Source organism: Microcebus murinus, chromosome 5 (genome assembly GCF_040939455.1).
Source record: "Microcebus murinus isolate Inina chromosome 5, M.murinus_Inina_mat1.0, whole genome shotgun sequence".
Lineage (NCBI taxonomy): Eukaryota > Metazoa > Chordata > Mammalia > Primates > Cheirogaleidae > Microcebus > Microcebus murinus.
This window is the reverse complement of record NC_134108.1, coordinates 85,569,127-85,591,400: the sequence shown is the minus strand read 5'-3', so window position 1 is coordinate 85,591,400 and position 22,274 is coordinate 85,569,127. Positions and strand designations below refer to the sequence as shown.

Below are 22,274 nucleotides of genomic sequence, written 5' to 3'. Positions count from 1 at the left end.
ACATAATGTACCTAAGATTTATACCTCATATAATTTTCATTGGCTGTTGTTTTCTTTTTATCTCAAAACTTACATGGTCAAATGGAACTAATTTACCTAATAAGGAGAAGATTTTTCTCTAATTCGCAATTTAATCAAACATGTTTTGATGAAGATAAAATGTAGTTTCACTTTGTTATTTCAACAAATAAAACAAGATTATGAAATATCAAATTGATATTCTTATGGTAATCATAATTGTTTTTTTCTTTACTGAAAGTGTATCTGGTAGAACTTCTGGAAAAGAAGGCCATTAACATACAGGAAAATAAAACCATTGTCCCAGAATCTGCCTGCAATGCACAAACAAATCAAATGATGGAAAGAACAGTACATCAGGGCTAAAACTACAAACATTACCAAATTCATGAAATAAACTAGGATTTTTTGAAAAGCAACATAGAGGCTCAAGTACATTAAAAAGACACATTGTATGCCTCTATCAAAATATCACATGCACTCTGTAAATACATGCAAAAATTATGTACCCATAATTACAAATTTAAAAATTAAAAAAAAACCACCACCAACAACAAACAACAAATACAATGTATACTTTTTTTTCCCTCAGGTGAACAAAAGAGTATTATAGAAGAAATCTGTGATGGTTTACTGTATTTGTCAACTCAATTGATCACGATGTACCCAGATTAAACATTATTTCTCCTTATGTCTGTGGGGATGCTTCTGCATAAGTTAGCATTTGAATCAGTGCACTCAAGAAAGCAGATTGCTTTCCCAAAGTGGATGGGCTTTATCCAATACATTGAAGGTCTAAACAGAACAAAAGGCAGAAGAAAGAAGAGTTCACCCATTTTTTTTTTTCTGCCTCACTGCTTGAGCTGGACATCTCATTTCATCTGGCCTTCAGACTGGGATTTTACACCATCTGTTCCCCTGGTTCTCAGGACTCTGGACTTGAACTGAATTGCACCACTGATTGTGTTTCTCTGGATAACCCTTGCTAATACACTAAATATACACTATAAAGTGTATATTCAAAATCTCAGTAGCGTCCTTAATTTGGCAAGATGAAGCGTTAGGCATGGACAAACAATCCAGAAAACTGAGAAAACTTTGCTTAAGTGTGTAACTAAGGACTCTGTAGCACTGTGAGTGGCATGTGTTGGTATTGGTGGTTAAAAGAGGTGGGGAAAGGAAATGCAACTCCTCTTGCACCTCCTGTGTTGCTCTTCTGATCCAGGTTTGGGCTCACTTTTGCATGAGTAGCAACAGAGGTCATTCCCTAATTTAGGGATTCAAGATTTATGGACCAGGGAAAATAGTAGAAAAGACAAAGAACAAATATTTGGGAGAATATAATTTTATTTATGTAAACAAATAATACATATACCAAGAAGTAATATTCACATTTTGACAAAACAAATATGTAGGAAAAAACTCCTAATAAACACACAAGTATGGTGGGGAAGGATAGGCTATGGAGCCAAAAAGAAGCACACGTACACATATGTACACATACATACAAACAAATAAGCAAGAAAGAATCTTAAAAGTAATGCTAATTATTTTCTACTATGATATAGAGTATGACAAACTCAAACTTCTTCACCTAAGATACACAAAGAATATTTAATAGCCATACACTTAAAATATCTTAAATAGTTAAGAAAAGGGTACTGATTAAGTAAATATAGTACCTTTACACAATACAATATTAATGAGAATAAGGTAGAACTACACATGTTAATGTAGAATAATCTGCAATGATAGATTAAGTGAAAAAGCAAGGAACTCTGTATGTGTGTAATAAATGTTCCCATTTGTGAGATCTTGCTTCTTTTAAATATTTCCAATAAAAGGAGATAGATAATCTCCACAATGATTTGTGGAAAATAGCTCACCATTTGTTGAGGGAGATGGATTCTAACTTAAACTATTCCCTGAAAAACACTCTAATGGATCAATCATTTCATTTCAAACAAAAAAAAAAAAAAATGAGAAAAACACTAGACAAATTTTTTGAATGAGTCTCTTTTAAACTTGTCAGAAATCACAAAATCTTTAGAGTTCTATAATTCAATAAATTAGGATACACAAAAATAAATTTTTTGAATGTCAGAATCAACTATATACTAATGAAAGACAAATACAAAAACATAGGAAGATGTACATAATATATAATAGATAAAATATAAAATTTATTTTAAAAACCCTCATAATTACAGTTCAACCTTGAACAAATACAAATACATGAGCTCATGCATGCATGCACACACATGGTTCTTTAATTCTTTCCTTTCTGTTTACAGAGCTTCTATTAGTCCTTGAATTAGACTAGGTCAGCTCATGACAAATTCTCCTAGTTTTTGGTCACCTGAGAATGTTTTCATTTCTTAATTTATTCTCTAATAGTTTCTTTTCTTCTATTTTAGTACATTTCTTATATGTTTATAATTTGATATTAAAAAATAATACTACTTCCATGTACACATGCTACATGAGATTACACGCCATTCTTCTCAGTCCCATCAAAGTGAAAAGGAAAATATCAGCTTTTTATGCTACTCTTCTCATTTATCTTCTCTCTCTCTCTCTCTTTCTCTCTCTCTCTGTGTGTGTATGGACATCTAAAACATTAATTACATTTTTTTCACTAATTCAGTCATGTGTTTCCTTTTGTGTAACATCAATTCTGACTTTTTAAACTTCCCTCTGTCAGGTGGACAAACAAAACAAGTTTGCTTCTGTTTTTCTCTATCCAGTGCTAACCAAACTATATTTTTCCATTTCCCAAAGAGCTTCACATATAACATTCTGTCCTATATTGACCTAAGTGCTCTTTTCAATTAGTATTGCCCATGTTTCTCCATTGTTCTTGTCTCTTTAGCCTAGAAAAATATTCTAGGACATAAATGTCCTTCAGAGGCTATTATCTGGGCATTGCAGCATACAGAAAGTTAAAATAAACAAATCAGCAAATAAGTAAAACAGATAGGTGATAGACAGACAGATTGATAACTCTCCAAGTGGAGTTGGTGGGAAAGGAGATATGTTTGATAATTGTATCTCAGCTTCTCGAAGATATTCAATATCCATTATTTGCAGAGCAAATGACCAAAATTATATTTAGATTGCGCTTAAGGTATTAACTAAACATGGCACATTTTAAAACATCCTATTTAAACTATAATAATTAAAGCAGGCCGGGCGCGGTGGCTCACGCCTGTAATCCTAGCTCTCTGGGAGGCCGAGGCAGGCGGATTGCTCAAGGTCAGGAGTTCAAAACCAGCCTGAGCAAGAGCGAGACCCCGTCTCTACTATAAATAGAAAGAAACTAATTGGCCAACTGATATATATATATAAAATTAGCCGGGCATGGTGGCGCATGCCTGTAGTCCCAGCTACTCGGGAGGCTGAGACAGAAGGATCGCTCGAGCCCAGGAGTTTGAGGTTGCTGTGAGCTAGGCTGACGCCACGGCACTCACACTAGCCTGGGCAACAAAGCGAGACTCTGTCTCAAAAAAAAAAAAAATAAAATAATTAAAGCACACAGTACTAGTGCATGATGAGATGAAATGCCAGAGAAAGAGGATAGCCTCCAAACTAATCCAGATATGGAAATTCAGTGTATGAAAAGTGAGGCATCCCAAATCAATAGAGAAATAATGGATGTTCTGGTAAAATTTCATGGGAAAATTGAATGTACTTTTGAAAAGAGTCATTAAGTTAAATCCCTAAATTTATCAATTGAATAATATATTCACTATGGAATAAAGCACTAAAAGTGCCATTAATCCTAAAATGGTAGTAGATAAGAATATAAGAAAATAGTTTACATATTGCTGTATGAAAGTATTTTCTAAGGAGAAATGCAAAGCCCAGATTCATAAAAAATGTAAAGAAAGATACGAAAATCTCATAATTTACAAATTATATAAACAAGAGTGTCTAAGCTCTAGAAAAGATTTTCAACTTTTCAGAACCTTGGGCATTTTGTTCACTTTAAAATAAAATATACCAACCAAAAAGTAAAGGGAAAGCAAGCCAAAAGAAGAAGGCTGTGACACAGAGAACTTCAAATATTTATATGAAAAATTGCTCAATCTTTGTAGTAACCTGTGAAATCATAAATTGAAATAATGACATGCCACATTTTCCTTAGCAAATTAGTCAACAATCATTTAAAATTGTTTAAAACCTAAATCAGATTTGGGAAAATGGTATGTTCATGCTCTCTCTTTATTTTTTTAAATCATTTCAGCATATTATGGGGGTACAAATGTTTAGGTTACATATGTTGCCTTTGCCCCAGTCAAGTCAGAGATTCAAGTATGTCCATCACCCAGACAGTGTGTACCTCACCCATTAGGTGTAAATATAGTCATCCCCTCCACCTCCTTCCCACTGCCTGACATTCAATGAATGTTACTATTATATATGCACTTGAGTGTTGATCAATATGCACTTAAGTGTTGAGCATATATGCACTCAAGTGTTGATACAAATTTGATGGTGAATGCATCTTGTACTTGTTTTTCCATTCTTGTGATACTTCCCTTAGTAGAATGGGCTCCAGCTCTATCCAGGATAATACAAGAGGTGCTTTATCACCATTGTTTTGTGGCTGAATAGAACTCCTTGGTATACATATACATTTTATTAATCCACTCATGTATTGATGGGCACTTGGGTTATTTCCACATCTTTGCAGTTGTGAATTGTGCTGCTATAAACATTCAACTGCAGATGTCTTTTTTTTTGTAGAATGTCTTTTTTTCTTTTGGATAGATGCCCAGTAATGTGATTGCTGGATCAAATCATAGTTTTACTGGTAGCTCTTTGAGATATCTCCATATTACTTTCCACAGAGGTTGTAATAGTTTACAGTCCCACCAGCAGTGTATGAGTGTTCCTATCTCTCTGCATCCACACCAACATTTATTGGTTTGGGACTTTTGGATAAAAGCCATTCCCATTAGAGTTAAGTGATATCTCATTATAGTTTTGATTTACATTTCTTTGATAATTAGAGATGTTGAGAATTTTTTCATATTTTTGTTGGATATTAGTCTATCTTCTTTTGAAAAGCTTCTGCTCATGTCCTTTGCCTACTTTTTGATAGGGTTGTTTGATTTTTCCTTGCTAATTTTCCTGAGTTCTACATAGATTCTAGGTATCAGCCCTTAATTGGATGTGTAGTATGCAAATATTTTCTCCCATTCTGTAGGTTGTTTGCTCTCATGATAAAAAGCTGTGCAGAGGCTTTTTAATTTGATCAGGTCTCATTTATTTTTATTGTTGCTGTGATTTCCTTTCAGTTCTTCTTCATAAATTCTTTGCCTAGGCCAATATCTATAAGAGTTTTCCCAACATTTTCTTCTAGAATTCTTATAGATTCATGCCTTAGATATAAATCTATTATCCACCGTGAGTTGATTTTTGTGAGAGATAAGGATCCTGTTTCAGTCTTTTACATGTGGCTATCCAGTTTTCCCAGCACCATTTGTTGAATAAGGATTCTTTCCACCAGTGGATCCTGTTTCAGTCTTCTACATGTGGCTATCCAGTTTTCCAGCACCATTTATTGAATAAGGATTCTTTCCACCAGTGTATGTTTTTGTCTGCTTTGGCAAAGAATAGATGGCTAGATGAGGATGGTTTTATATCTAGGTTCTCAGTTCTATTCCATTAGTCTATGTCTCTGTTCTTGTCCTAGTACCATGTTGTTTTAGTTTTTATAGCCTTGTAGTATAGCTTGAAGTCTGGCAAGTTGATGCCTCACAATTTGTTCTTTTTGCTTAAGATTGCTTTTGCTATAGGGAGGTCTTGTATAGTTCCATATGAAGCATAGAATAATTTTCTCTAGATCTATGAAAAAATTATACTGGTATTTTAATAGAAATTGCATTGAATCTGTACATCACTTTGGGTAGTATAGACATTTTAACAATGTTGATTCTGCCGATCCATGAGCATGGTATGGTTTTCCACCTGTTTACCTCCTCTGCTATTTCCTTCCTCAGTGTTTCATAGCTCTCCCTGTAGAGGTCTTTCCTTAGTTAAATTATATTTCTAGGTATTTCATTTTCTTTGTTGCTATTGTTAAGGGTATTGAGTCTTTGTTTTGGTTCTAACTCCGACTATTGTTGGCATATAGGAATGCTACTGATTTATGTATATTGATTTTGTAACATGAAATTTTGCTGAATTTGTTTAGCAATTCCAGTAGTCTCATGGCAGAATCTTTGGGGTTTTCTAGACATAAGATCATATTGTCAGAAAAGAGTGATAGTTTGACTTCTTCTGCCCCCTTTTGGATACCCTTGATTTCCTTCTCTTGTCTGATTTCTCTGGCTAGGACTTCCAGAACCATGTTGAATAGAAGTGGTGATAGATGGCAACCCTGTCTGATTCCTGTTCTATGTGGGAATGTTTTCAATTTTTCTGAATTCAGTATAATGTTGGGTGCAAGTTTATCATATATGGCTTTAATCATTTTTAATTAAGTCCCATCTATGCCTATTTTGTTATGCATTAATGGTTAGGCTCTCTTTATGTAAGTGTGGTTCTTCAATGCTTATTTGGAACACTTTGTGGCTATTAAAAAAATGAGTCAGTACTCTTTGCATTATTAATGGAATGATACCTAAGATATACTAAATAAAACAAAGTCACTGGGTAATGAAGATGAGTTCAGTTTTATGTTAAAGTAAAAATAATAGGAAACTAAATCTAGAAGCATCAGGTAGAATTTTAACAATTTGTTTCATAATATTGGATGTGTGTATGCATATATATATGTGTATATATATATGCCAAAAATGCTTATTTATTGATATCCTTTATTCAAAAAGAAGAATGTAATATTTATACTACCAATAAATATGGTTTTAGAGATTACTGCAGGCAATATTTACAATAGTACAAACAAAATATATAGCTTATCCATTCTCTACCAGGGAATTGATTAATTATATTTCCTTTTCCACCTCAGGTATGGTTTTCACTCTAAAACAAATAAACATAATATCAATATGTTATTAAGTTTTTTAAAGCTAGTGTGTGTCAGAAAATGTGCTAATTGATTTGTATGCATCATCTCATTTAATCCCCACAACAACCTGAGGTAGTTACTATTACCCTCATTAAATAGCTAAATCAAAGCTTTCAAATATAAGTAATCTGTCCAAGAACACACATTAGGTAAGTAGTAACACAGACATTCCCTCCTTGTTATCCCTGAATGCATTTAACCACTCTATCACCCTCTCAACTAAGTATCTTACTAAGTATCTACCATGTATCCTGTGCATTCTCACACAATGACCCTATGATGTCAGAACTATTATAGTGATGTTTTACTGATGAGTGAGAGATACACAAAGGATTTACATGAAATTTATAGTCTCACCATACCAAAAGCTGTTTTTAGTCCTGTGCTTCCTTCCTTTATCATATTATTGCAAGCCAAGAAGGATTTGGAAGACCTCCCCATTATTCTAGAAAAGACTCAAAAGATTCTCAAGCACCAGGAATGAACATAGTCAACATTTCTTAAGAGAGGAGGCATTATATATGAAATATTATGTGTCAATCATACCACCACAGACTCCTAGAGATTGAAAGATGGATTCTGAGACATTATAGGCATTGCCAACCTCTTGGCATATCTATTCAGTATTTACTTTATACTTGATGTCAGGATCAATTTAATCCTTTCTCATCTTCGCAGACTCACAGATACCTCTGTGTGCTAAGAGCAGGGAGAAAAGGGCAGATGGTAAAACATAAGCTATCTGAGCTCCTGTTGATAATGGCCACTTCCAGGATTTAGTTTAAGGAAAGTTCCAGATTGCAGAACTTTATGATAATAAGAGATAAAGAGGGGAAAGGTGAAAAAAAATTCTGTGATTTATTGTTTTGCTTGCAGTAACCAAGGAATTACACAGATAAAAGGTTCAAGAGTAGTGAAATTATCAACTGTTGAGGAAATGACTATGAAACCTACAGGAAGGCATTTCATTTTTCTTTTAAATTAATTTCTTATATAGCTTAAGTAGAATAATACAACTTACATTAATCTTGATTTTACATTGTGTGCCAGTCCATTCTGTATCACATGAACATGGATGCTCATTAATGAGATCTGTGCACCTGAAACACAGAATTAAGATTACATTTTCAAGTAAGTAGACATTAAAGAAAAACTTCAAGAGTTTCACCACTTACTATTTTCTTTTCTAGTTCAGATGAAAAAAAAAAACAAAAAAAAACACAACAACACTTCTATGAGCAATAGAAAGCAGAGGCTATTCCTGGTTCCTTATCCTTGAAGGTGACCGGACTGAAAGAACTGATCAATTTTTATTTTTCCCATCTTCCCAATGGTAATGGAAAGAAGAAACAGTTTTAAAAGATAAAAAATGTGTTTAGGGGTTATGTAAGACACTGAAGCCTGTTATGGCCAAACTGCATTGCAAAGAGCTATGCACCTTTATATTCCCTTCCCTGTTTACAAAGTCAATGGCACGACTAGAAAAGTAATGCTGCAGCAGGTAGCATGGTACATCTGTGACATAGTCTTCTTTGCCACCTGCATCTCCTAGAAATAACCCCACTCTAGATTCATACAAACTAATATTCTATTCATAAGCCTGAGCATTATTATACAATTTCAAGGAGTTATGAAATACCTTTCACATATATAGGAATAAAAGAATCAGCCTAATTAGGAACATTTTATGTACTAAGTGTGTGGTATTATCTTTCCACAGAGCAAATAACAGAATGTCTCATCATCCTACCTTCTACTTCTATTACCATGAGCAGTTACCTTTAAGTATATTAAAACCCAATTAATCCACATGTATTGAAAATTGCTTTATGCTAATGAACAGAAATAAAAGAAGGCAGAGATAATGTATCAGTACATTGCATTAGCTCAAACTGGCAGCATCTGTCATCTTAACTGTACTTAACTCTTGTTTTATGAAAGAGCATAATTAAAATAATCTTTATCAACTTTCCCTTGACATTACATTTTAAATATTGTGAATTAAATATACTTACATAGAGTTAATAATAAAAAATAAAAATAGCTACCTTCCATGTAGACAAGGATTTGAGAGGCAATCATTTGCATTTATTTCACAGTGTGTTCCGAAAAACTCACTCTTGCAGTCACAGGTATAATGATTGATGCCATCAATACAAGCTCCATCATGGAGACAGGGCTCTGATAGGCATTCATCTATATTTACTTCACAATCGATGCCTACATTAGAACAGACAAGACAAAACAAGAGACAATTTAAATGCAAAACTCAAAGGTTTGTTCCTTATAGTAAACATCATGAAGAAATCAAGACTTCCTCCCTGTAATGATAATTTGACATCCTGTAGCAAAAAAATAAAAAAACAAATTCAAGGTTAAACATGTTTACTTCTATGAATTCTCAGACTACTAATTTAATATGAATGAGAAAAAAACAAAGCACAAGCTTAATCTACTTAGGAGATTTGTTTTTAGTGTGAGGAGTTGTTTGTTGAGAATATTAGTGAATTAATGAATTACATCAAGTTGTTACTGTGAATACTAATTCACAGGTTTTTTTTTGGTAATGGTCATTGAAAGTCAAACATAATTAAGAAAGAGTTTGAAGTTTCCTAAATATGGTCTTGGTGAGTCTACTAATGGGAAGTCAGATTTCTAAATGTAATCTAACTTTGGGGTTTTCAAAGTTTAAGTTGTAAATATTTATTAAGAACTATCATGTACCACCTCTATGCTCAACTAGGGGTACTGACTTTAAAAAAAAAAGTCCTTGTTAACCCAGAAATGTTGTCAAGGAGACAGTATTTATAGACAGCAAGCATCTAGAGAACAACATAAGCAGAGCTTAATGAAAAGCAAGATTGTGTTTCAGGTTTCACATGTTTAAAATAGCAGGAAAAGTGGAAAGTCATTGCAAAATGGTTAGAATAATCCTTTTGTGTATTGTGTCTATTTGTACTGAGCATTCACTAATAAAAACTACCACTGATTGAGCACTTTACTGGTGTCCCCTGTTCAGAAGACTTTAAGCATGTTGTCTTAGTTAATGTTCATAAAACCTGCAGGCATATCTCATTAACCCCAACTCACTGATGAGTAAACAAGGGTTCACAAAGTTTAAGCAATGCTTCCAGATCACACCAGCCATAACAACAGATCAGGATACAAATCCTGTTTCCTCTGACTTACACTCCTTTTTTTTCCCCAGCATATTATGGTGGTACAAATGTTTAGGTTATCTACGTTGCCTTGACCCCTACCCCTCCCCTGAGTGAGATCTTCACCACCCCCTAGATGGTGCTCATCGCACTCATTATGTAGTATATACCTATCCCCTCTTCTTCCCTCCCATCTGCCAGACACCCGATAAATGTTATTCCTATATGTGCACTTAGGTGTTGATCAGCGAAACCAATTTGCTGGTGAGTACATGTGGTGCTTGTTTTTCCATTCTTAGGATACTTCATTTAGTAGAATGGGTTCCAGCTCTATCCAGGAAAATACAAGAGGTGCTATACCAGCATTGTTTCTTATAGCTGTATAATACTCCATGGTATACATATATCATTACTTTAACTTAGCTATATTGCAATTGCTGTGATATGTGCATAAGTTGCTATGCTGAGTAATGTAGTAGATACCAATCAGAAAATGTGGCACTTGTGCCAATAATATAATGTGTACTTGGGAATAAACATGAGTGATATGGGTTATTACAATGAAGAATATAAAACAATAATAATACTAATAATGATAATAATAGCTGATACCTGGAGCCCTTACTATGTGCCAGACACATTAAATCTCAAAAGTTCATGACACAGTTTTATTCCCCATTCATACTCCATAACTATGGTACACTGCAGATTCTCTTTGTATCGTCTTCACTTTGGGACCCAGATTAACAAAACATACTCTATCAGGGACATTGGCATTACTGTTCAAGAGAAAAAAAGCTATTTTCCATTCCATTTATGTTAGACTTGGTAATATGACTTGGCTTGGCCAATAAAATGTAGGTGACTTTTTAATTATTTTATTTTATTTTATTAAGGGGTACAAGTGTTTTTATTATATAGATATCTTGTATAATGCTTAAGTCAGGACTTTTGGTGTGCCCATCACCAGAATAGTGTTCATTGTACTCAATAGGTAAATTTTTATCCTATTCCCACCTTCTCACCCTCCCCCCTTGTTAGTTTGTCATGTTCTTTATATTGCTTTGTGCCCATGTGTATCCATCTATTAGCTCCCATTTATTAGCAAGAACATATGGTATTTGTTTTTCCATTCCTGAGATACTTCACTTAGGATAATGTTCTCAAGTTCCCTCCACATTGTTGTAAATGAAATTATTTAATTCCTTTATATGGCTAGCAGTACTACATGGTGTGTGTGTGTGTATATATACATATACATGTGTGTAATACATGTGTCTATATACATATATACACAAACACACACCACATTTTCTTTATCCACTCATGAATCGATGTGTACTTGGATGGATTCTACATCTTTGCCATTGTGAATTGTGCTGTGAGGAACATTTGACTGCAAACATCTTTTTGATAAGATGACTTCATTTCCTTTGGGTGGATTCCCAGCAGTGGGATTGGTGAACCAAATGGTAGGTCTACATTTATTTCTTTAAGGAATCTTCATCCAGTTTTCCACAGAGGTTGGACTAATTTGGAGTTCCATCAAAAGTGTCTAAGTGTTGCCATCTCTCTGCATCCATACCAACATCTGTTGTTTTCTGACTTTTTAATAATGGCATTATGTTAGGGGTAAGGTGGTATCTTATGGCAGTTTTAATTTACATTTCCCTGATGATTAGTGATATTGAGCATTTTTTCATATGTTTGATGGCCATTTGTCTATCTTCTTTCGAAAAACTTCTGCTCATGTCATTTGTCCACTTTTTGATGGGGTTTATTTTTTGCAGATTTGTTTGAGTTCTTTGAAGATTCTGTATATCAATCCTTTGTCAGAAGTATAGTTTGGGAATATTTTCTCCCATGCTGTAGGTTGTCTATTCAATCTGTTGAATATTTCCTTCTCTGTGCAGAAGGTTTTTAATTTAATTAAGTCCCACTTATTTATTTTTATGGTTGCTGTATTTGCCTTTTGGGTGTTAGAGTCATAAATTATTTACCTAGGTCTAGGTATAAAAGAGTTTTCTCATATTTTTGTACTGGTATAAAAGTATAGACAGACCAATGGAACAGAATAGAGAACCAGAAATAAAACCATTTACCTACAGCCAACTGATCTTCAACAAAGCAGACAACAACATACCCACTGGGGAAAGGAAGCCCTATTCAATAAATAGTCCTAGGAAAATTTGATAGCCATAGGCAGAAGAATGAAACAAGATCCCTATCTCTTACCATATATAAAAATTAATCCAACATGGCTTAAAGACTTAAATGTACGGCATGAAACCATGAAAATTCTAGAAAATGTAGGTGACTCTTAAGTCTTCAACTACATTTCATTGGCCAAACCAAGTCATATCACTAAGTCCCACATAAATTGAATGGGAAAGAATGTTCTTCCTCTAAGAAAGGGCAGATATTTGTGACAATAATAATATTTAGTATAGACACATCTCATTTGAAAATAAAAGTTATTTATTAGTACATCAGAGGTTTATTAGGATGATTGAAAACAAATAGCCAGGGCCTGGTACATGTTTAACTCAATCACTATCATTTTCCTGGTAAATATCACAGCACACCTGTATTATATTTAATGAATGATTTAGCTGTTTCCAGAGGCACCACTATTCCAATTAATAAGATGAGTGAAAAGTCTCTCTGTACAACTATGTAGAATACTGGCACAGTAGTGCTGAAAATTTCAGTTAAAAAGAGTCCATTTACCACAAAAGTGTGGGGGTCACGAGCAAAAAGTGTTAAAAGAGATTAGGACAGGACACACCCAGCAGTGTTTGAAGAGGAGGAGTTTTGATAAAAGACATTACATTATGTTGTTGAACTGTTCTTTCCACAGAAGGCAAACATGTCCCAATTTAGCTATAGAAAATGTCATCAAAATTATCTTGGGAGTTTCTTTTTTTTTTCCTAATGCTTTATTCATTAATTAAACTAGTGCTTAAAACTTGAATTTCTAAGTAGCCTCCAGATAGGATAAAAATGTATTATAATGATTAGCTGACCTAAACATTTTTGTTCCTGTAAAGCATTATTTTCTCATTGTTAACATCATAGTCCTTCAGCTCCATATATATGAAGTTTCCCCATAGCATTCTAACTTCATTTATTCTCACCCTATACTCTCACCCTTGAGTACTCTGCTGTAGGTTACATTTTCTTCCTATGTTTCCTCAAAAGCTTTAGGCAAGTTGTTCCCATAAAACCCTTGTACTTTTGTTCTCTTTCGGAGAAATCTCTTCTCCCAGATATTTATACAATTCACGCTTTAATTTTTTTCAGGTTTGCATGCAGATGTGACTTTCTCAATGAGAACTATTTGACCACACTTTTTAAAGTTGCATCTGTTCTTCACCTACAATCACCATCATCCTGTTCTATGTTTCCCCCCCCCCATAACAAGTAATCTTCTTTTGGAATTCTATAAAATGTACTCATTTTTCTTTTTCTTTTTGTCTGTCTTTCCCCATTATAAGCTTAGCTCCTTGAGGGCATGGATTTTCTCTGCCTAGTTCAATACTGAACCCCTCAAATATTTGTTAAAAAATAAATCACTGTTGTGTGTATGTGGTTATGTGCATGTCTTCATATTTTGTTTTACATATCATTTTTATTTCTTTTTCTTAGAAGTTCCCATCTCTTCCCAACCAAGAACAAAGTAGTTCTGAGAATCCAGGGAAATTGTTGGTTCTTGCAAGGGTGAGAATCAGAATCTAGAATGAGGTCATGACAATCCCTTTGAGGTGCATGACTAAAACATTTGTCTTGTTTGTGCAGCCAAGAGGAAGTTTTTAACTGGATCTCTACTTTTTCCCACTTTCAAATAGAAAAAACTTCCATGTGTGAAAAAGAAATAAAAATTGTGGAGGGTCTTGGACTTTGGTTCAAAATGATCTCCCATACATAATTACCAGCCTGTCCAAATTTTAAGTTCCTTATATGTAAACTATAGGTAAAAATATCTACATTTTAGCATAGTAGAGAAATGTACATAATGTATATGCATATCTAGCAGCACATATTAATAGAAGTTAAATTATATTTATGCTAACTATTATAACAATATGATTGTTTATCTTCTTCATAATATTAAAAATATATATGAATGTCTTGACATTGTCTCCATAAATCCACACACATCTATAATATTTATTTTGTTTATTAGGCATTATTAGAGCCTTGGTGAAAGTCCCAGTCTCAGTTATTTGCCTACCTTGCCTTATATACCAGATACTTCTTACTACTCATGAATTTATCCAATGCATATCTATGCATCAGTCACAGTTTTAGACTCCTTGTATAATTCCTTTTGACATGGCATGTACCACTGTAACCTCCATCACAGTACAGCAGATAATTTCCACAAAATCTAATGATTAGCTGTGTGGACTTCATTTGACAAGAGAAGAACCATGACAAATTTTTTGTTGTTGTTTTGTCTAGTATAGTATTTTTTTTTCTGCTATTCTGTTGCCTACCTTGGTGCTCTAGCAGTAGTTTATGTTTGAAATAATTGTCAGCTTGTAATTCTAAAATTAGAGTTTTGATTTCATTCACAGCACAAACAATTCATTTTTTACCTGTTGAATTTGTGTGACTTTCCATGCCTCTGCTTATGCCAAAACCCTCTTTTTAGTTTTCCTCAACATCTGCCTCTGTATCAGACATTTTCATATTGGTAATTTCCAATTTTTCAGAAATAAACCATTAATATGAGAGATACCATCAGTAAAATATTCACATGCCTCAGCAATATTGCAGTAGGATAATACATGTATAAATAAATATATATGTATATATATATATGTCACTTTTTTTTCAGCATCTGTTTCTCTCCTTATTTTCTCTCTAAGCCCTCTTTACCCAACTTCTTCTCATTTGTCAGCCTTACATATTGGATGAGTTTTTCTAAGTCACCTTTCTGATTCCCAATTATTTTCATTTCACATATAATACCCTAAAACAATACTTTATGAACTATTCACTGTCTTCCAGAAATACATGTAGTCTCCCCAGCCTAAAACTGAGTCCCATGTGTCAATCTTGACTTCCTTGACATGGCTCTGATATTATTGACTACTCTCATCTGCTGGTTTAAGAACTTTACTAAATAATAGAATCACCAAGATGGTGGGTGCTACTTGTGAGTAAAAACCAGCTATGCCCTGTTTGACTGAGGGGTAGGTGCCATGATGACCTGTAGAGTTGTGCTCCCTGTAAGTGGTTGGTGCTTGCAGGGAAGAGCCAACTGCCAAGATGTTCTCTTGTGCCCATGGTAAGCTCCAGTCCCTCAGGTGGAGCACCTATATGCCCCAGGTTTATGTTTTAAAATACAAAATTTTAAATCTGAATCTCTGAGGAATAGGACTGAAAAGGTATAGTTTAAAAAATTCTCTCTAGATGAATCTAAATCATAGCTAGATATGGGGATGACTGATTTCATCAAACCAAGTTAAAATTAAACATTCTGTATATTTTCTCATATCTGTTTTCTTCTGATAGTTCTGCCTGAAATGTCATTTTCAAATCTGTGTTTGAAACCTGTATTTTATTCAAGGTCATATAAAATTCTAATTCATTTAGAAAATATTCTTTGATATCTCCTAATAAAAGTGGCTAACATCATTTAACATATTCTTCTTATAGCATATTTATTTGCCTTATCTTCCACATTTGATTATTAGCTACTTGAGCACAGAGATCATACCTATTTACTTTTACCTCATGCAAAATGTGAAATAAAAATCTACCTTTCTTGCCTCTCCTGCCAATAGGGTTTGACTGCATCTCTATTCAAGGGCTTATATAGTGTTGATTGACCAATATAAGATCTCTCATAACATTTCATTGGACCAAAGAAATAAAAGCATAGTAGGAATCAGATAACCATGGGATCCACTGGTTTTATAATATAACACACCATCCGAAAGTTTCTAGGTACATCTAAGGTGCCAGTTTTGGGATGAGAGCTTGCAGGGATAGGGCACCATCTTATAGAATGCAACTTAAAGTACAAATCAATAACGCTAATATGATGTTCTGTCCCTGATAGATATAATACATGGAATTGGAAACCAAGGGGTAAAGGTAAGAGTGAGCCCAAGTATTATTGTTCTTTTTGAACAATTGTAGAATTTGTGCTTTGTATTACTGAAAATATAGGCTTTATAGATATAGAGGCCCTGATTACCAACAGTGAGATCCTCACACCAGAGTGTACCATAAGAATCTGTTTTTGAAATTTATGGCTACTCTGGACTCTTTGTGCCAAGAAATCATCAGTCAAGGAATGAATTTCCTTACTGTGCCATGGACTGAATGCTTTTGTCCACCTGAAATTCACATGTTGAAATCCTAACCTTCAAGGTGATGGTATTAGGAGATGGGGCGTTTGGGGAGCTATTTAGATCATAAGGGCAAAACCTAATGAATGGGATTAGTGCCCTTATAAAATAAGCCCAGGGGATCCTTTCACCATGTGTCCTTCTACCATGGGAGGCTATAACTAGAGGGTACTATCTAGGAGCCAGAAAGTGGCTATCACCAGATACCATATCAGCTGCCACTTTGATCCTGGACTTTCCAGCCTTCAGAACCATTAAGAGATAAACTTCTGTTATTTATAAGCCATCCAGTCTATGGTATTTTGTTACAGAAGCCTGAATAGATACAAGCTAAGATACAAGAGTCACTGATGTTGATGATCATTGAGAAGTAAGGTACTATTATAAGATAGGCACAGGGATGAAAACATCTGATATTAATGTGATCTAGTGGAACAAGTCTTGATGGTCCATTGCCCAATATTGTTAAGAAATGTACAAACACAGAAGCCACAGCCTTACTAGGAGTTCAGAACTCTCAGGCATAAAGTTCTAGGTTATCTCACATAGTAATCCACTAGACCAGCATATTTACCAGCCAAAGATGGGGGTAATATAAACTGCACAGGAGAGGAGAAAGATGAATATCAGCTGCAGCACTAAGACCAGCTTCAGTGACAGAAATTGTAGAATTGTAGTTCTTGCCAATAATCCTCCTCTTGTACATTTACTCAGGAAGAAACAAATAAGAATTTGGGGTATCGGTTTTCAGATGAGGTGTGCTCATTTTAGAAAACAGGTAGATCTGAGCAGCACAAAGGGTTAACTACAATAAATGAAGTGATGAGCATCCTAGATCCCATTCAGAATAGAAACACTCATTCCCACAAATGCTGGAGAAGTTGCTTACCAACAGTTCAGAGCTGAATTCTTCCTCAGGAACTGAATTGCCCTTGGCTAAGGGAGCTGCCTTGCCCAAGTTTCGGCCCCTCTCATCGGTGAAGTATATGAAGGTGACTCAATATGGGTCAACTCTGAAGGACTAAATCCACTTCAGAGTCCCTAGAGTGATCAACTGAGACTTCTATTACAACTGTATCTTAGTTTAACATCTTCTTTTCCCAGTCCTTCTTTTCTTTCTTCCTCACAGGCATTGTTATTGACAGCCCTCCCTAATCAATCATATGCATGTAAATCTTAGTCTCTTTCTCGGGAAGCCTGACTTATGAAAAATTTTCCAGGAAATGAATATTTTCCTTAGAAATAAGTTTTAATTTTTGGTGATAAAATTTAAAAAAACATTGAAAGTCAATAAAGTAGTTATTAGCAAAACATATATCATTGGTAAAAAGATTGGTAATATATAAGTACTGGATATATTAAGTACTGGGTTAAACCAGCATGGATTAAGCATTTAATTAACAAAATCATTTTGCTAATATTCTCATTGTTTGGAAAGATTTTATAGGGATATTATATCTATTTTCAAAAGCTCTCTAAGGAACTTTACTGATGCTTTATTTTTCTGTCTATAAATATCACATGATTGGACAGAGGCTTTTAAAATTCATTACAGTAGTCCTTAGAGCTTTGGGCAAAGGACAAGTATCAATAAATATTTGATGATAAAAATGATGATGATTATAATGATGTTCATTTAGATCTTGTCTCGCCTCATCTTTTCATACCTCTTTTATGAAAAGAATGAGGGCAACTCTTCAATATTAGGCAATGATTAAATGAAGTCTTCTGTCTCTTAGCCTTCATTACCACAGGAATATGGCCTGACATTAGAGAACTTCATAGTTCATTGGAAAAGTCATAAAAACAATCATTATGTCATTAAGAGGAACTTTTAAAGAAGAGATAAAAAATACCCTTCAAAAATTGCTAAGACAAGCAAACACAATATTCTAATTCATGTGAGTTACCTATTGATTTTAGAACATAGTAAATGGGTGAGTCAAAAAAGACATGTAAAATGAGGCCTATGTTTCATTGGGGAATTATTTCCAGAGCTTTGAAAAGTCAGAAGTTATTCAAGGTGAAGATATGCACTATGTATGTAAATACAAACAAATATATGAGGACTGATTAAAAATAGAAGAGTTTAGACAATAGAAAATATTAATATCCATAAGAGAGTTCATAGATGAGTCATATTCCTGTTCTAATGTATAGATAACCATTTATTGCCTCAGGACCCTATGTATTGACTCGATTAACATGTTGAAATATTGTCAGAACTTATGAACTTCACACATTCATACACATGTACATGATTATAATTTACCAACTCACATTAATATTAATAAATTCAGGGGATTTTATTTAAAACAAATTATTTGATCCCTTGCTAATATATTATAGAAAATACCTTATTATTTAAAGTACTGTTTAGTTAATAGGTTCTGCTATGGTTAAAACAAACACTACATGACTCCATTTGCATGAAGCACCTTAACTGATCAAATTAATAGGAACAGAGAATAGAATATGGTTGCCAGAAGTTAAGACAGTGGAGAAATTGAAGAGTTGGTGCTTAATGGGTATACAATTTCAGTAATGCAAGATGAATAAGTTCTAGAGATCTGCTTTACAGATCTGCTACTATGGTATGTGCACTTTAAAATGTTATGAGGATAAATCTCATGTTAAGTGTTCTTACCACAAAAAATTGATAAATAACACATAAAAGAATATGAAACAATTCTGGAAGATGATGGATATGTTTATTATCTTGATTGTGGTGATGGTATCATGGGTATATACATGTGTCCAAACTCATCAAGATGTATATATTGTATTAAATGTGTGTAATTCTTTGGATATCAATTATATCAGAAAGGCAAAAACAAGAAAACTCTTATTAACCATATACAAAAAAATAAATTCTATCTCACAGGGCTATTGTGAGAATTAAATAAACCTACACAAATTTACTGCATTGCAAGTACCTCAAAGGACACATTTTAGAAACTATTACTGTGTGCCAGTTGAAAGGACTGCTTCAATGTTCCTATGTGCATCCTTGAGCTCCAATCATCATATCTGCCACACTCCACCTTCCAATTTGTAAGTATGAAAATTGAGATCATTAGGATTAATTTTATGGCTAATTACATATAAAGATAAATGCATACAAGTCTTTGTTTCTGATTATGCATACTTTATTCCTTCTACTTCAACCATTACAATCTCATTTAAGCCTGTATGCATATCACGATCTTTATATAATAAAGAAACTACTTCAGTAGACTACACTGAATAGGATGTATAACAAGTCTGCCATAAAAAAAATAATAATAAAAAAAACAAGTTTGGAAAGAAAGAATGATTTAATGAAAAGAATTTGGTTTTAGTCACTTGTGTATAACTAAGAAAGAATACTTAAATATCCTTAAAATGTGAATCTAGGACAATTTTTCTTCAAATAAACAAGGCTGATAGTAAGTGGAATATACTAGTACGACTAGTATAAAAATAATGAAATGCTTATGTAACTAACAATTGGGTGTTGTTCACCCTTCTTGGTGGCCCCAACCTCTCTACAGTGACCATCCAGACTTCCCTATGATCTATCAAGTAAGAAGTTATATATGGCATAGAAACATTAGGGCATGCATTTATCAAACCAATGATTACATAGTTTTATTATACCTTTGAAGATAAATATAACAAATAAATGAAAAAATGTTTTATACCAGTGAGCCCACATTTACTTAATTTTTTTAACTTCATTAGCTTATAACTTTTTGTAGTTTACAACAATCAGAAATGAACTAATCAAGCTTTAATTTCTATTAGTTGTTAAAATTATACTTCTACAAAAGGGAGGTGCATCTTAAGCAATGGACATTTTTCTTTAATAATTAAAAAAATGAGATTAAAAGACCTACAATTATGTGATTGGAAGCAGACAAAGAAGTCATTTTACAGAGTTCTGGTTCTCTGAACATGTTTCTCTCATTTCTGACAATTCTACCAAGAAACTAGTGATCAACGAAAAACTCAAAGTATTTATTCTTCATTTGAATGGGCCCAAACCCAGCATTAGAAGAAATTTAAAGATTTTGTTTATCCCTTACCCTCTAGTTTATACACAGACACATACTGACATAAAGATTGATTGAAGTTCAGTGAGTCAATCAAACACATCTAAGAGAAACCCTTTGGGAAAACAAGGCAGATCTACCAGTCACTCAGCTCAAGCTGTGAAGCCAAACACAAAACACTCCAAGTAGAAAATAAATGTGCCTCATCAGAACCAAAAAGGGACCTGAAACTTATACAATTTTGGAGACCTTCTTTAATAATAATTAAAAAAAGCACACATGATCACAAATACAAAATTAGGCACAATATCTTAGAAGAACCCCTTCTATGTGAAGGGGTTTAAACTTAGTAGCTTCACAGTTAATTCATCTCTTGTTGCTATTATCTATAATACAGAGCTGCATGCGAAAAAATGTAAAATTTTATGAGTAATATAATTTCCATTGTTCTCTATGCCCCTAATTTTAAAATTTACATAAGAACCACACTTTAAAGATTCAGTCAATTTTGTCATACGACTGAAAATCCATGCTTAGAAATATCAAGAGAACTTGTTGTTTTTAGATTTAATATTCCAACATTAAAAGAACATCTTATTGGAAGTGCTTACTTGAATCCTTTAACAAATAGCATAACAGTTTGCTTACAGAAAAGGTATGGGGAATAGTTTATAAGCTGCACATAATTCATAGTTTGATAAAAGAGATTATTATTTCTTAAGTGGCATTTCAAAAACATTGTCTTGTTTAGTTCTGCTGTGACCTTAGTTATTTTTTTTCTTCTGCTATGTTTGAGATCAACATGCTCTTTTTTTTTCCAATTCCTTGAAATGATTCATTAGATTGTTAATTTCTGACCTTTCTGTCTTTTCAATGTAGGCATTTTATGCTATTAACTTTCCTCTTAGGACTGCTTTTGCTGAATCCCAAAGATTTTGATAACTTGTGTCCCCTTCATCATATACTTCAAAGGATCTTTTGATTTCCATCTTAATTTTCTCCTTGACCTAATAATCATTCAACAGTAGCTGGTTTAGTTTCCATGACTTTGTGTAGGATTAAGTGTTTCTGTTGGAACTGATTTCTAATTTTATTCCAATGTGGTCTGAGAAGATAGATGGTAAACTTTCTGTTTTTTTTGTTTTTGTTTTTTTTTTTTAATTTGTGGAGATCAGTTTTGTGGCCTAGGATGTGATCAGTTTTTGAGAATGTCCTGTAAGCTGATGAAAAGAACGTATATTCAGTAGTTTTTGGATAAAATGTTCTGTAAATTTATGTTAGGCCCGTTTGTTCTAGAGTTCCATTTAAGTCTATTGTTTCTTTGTTTATTTTCTGCTTAGATGATCTGCCTCATTCTGCCAGTGGGGTGTTGAAGTCCCTGTCTATTATAATGTTGCTATTTATACAAAAGATTAATGAAACAAAAAGTTGGTTCTTTTGGAAAGATGAACAAAATTGATAGGCCTGTCACTAGATTAACCAGAAACAGAATAGAAAGAACCATAATAAGCTCAATCAGAAATGAAAAAGGATATATTACAACTGATACCATGGAGATAAAAATTATCTCTGAATACTATAAAAATCTGTATGCTCAGAAACTTGAAAACATTGAGGAAATGGATTGATTCCTGGAAACACACAACTTCCCCAGGCTTAA

At 33.6% G+C, this 22,274-nt stretch overlaps 1 protein-coding gene across 1 annotated transcript in view; it reads right to left on the bottom strand.

Annotated features, from left to right (window-relative positions):
* The window catches only part of EYS (EGF-like photoreceptor maintenance factor), a 1,642,296-nt gene that overhangs the window by 933,422 nt on the left and 686,600 nt on the right, over positions 1–22,274 (bottom strand). The window contains 2 exon segments of the mRNA XM_020287130.2: positions 8,079–8,157; positions 9,106–9,277. Coding sequence (XP_020142719.2) covers positions 8,079–8,157; positions 9,106–9,277 — 251 coding nt within the window.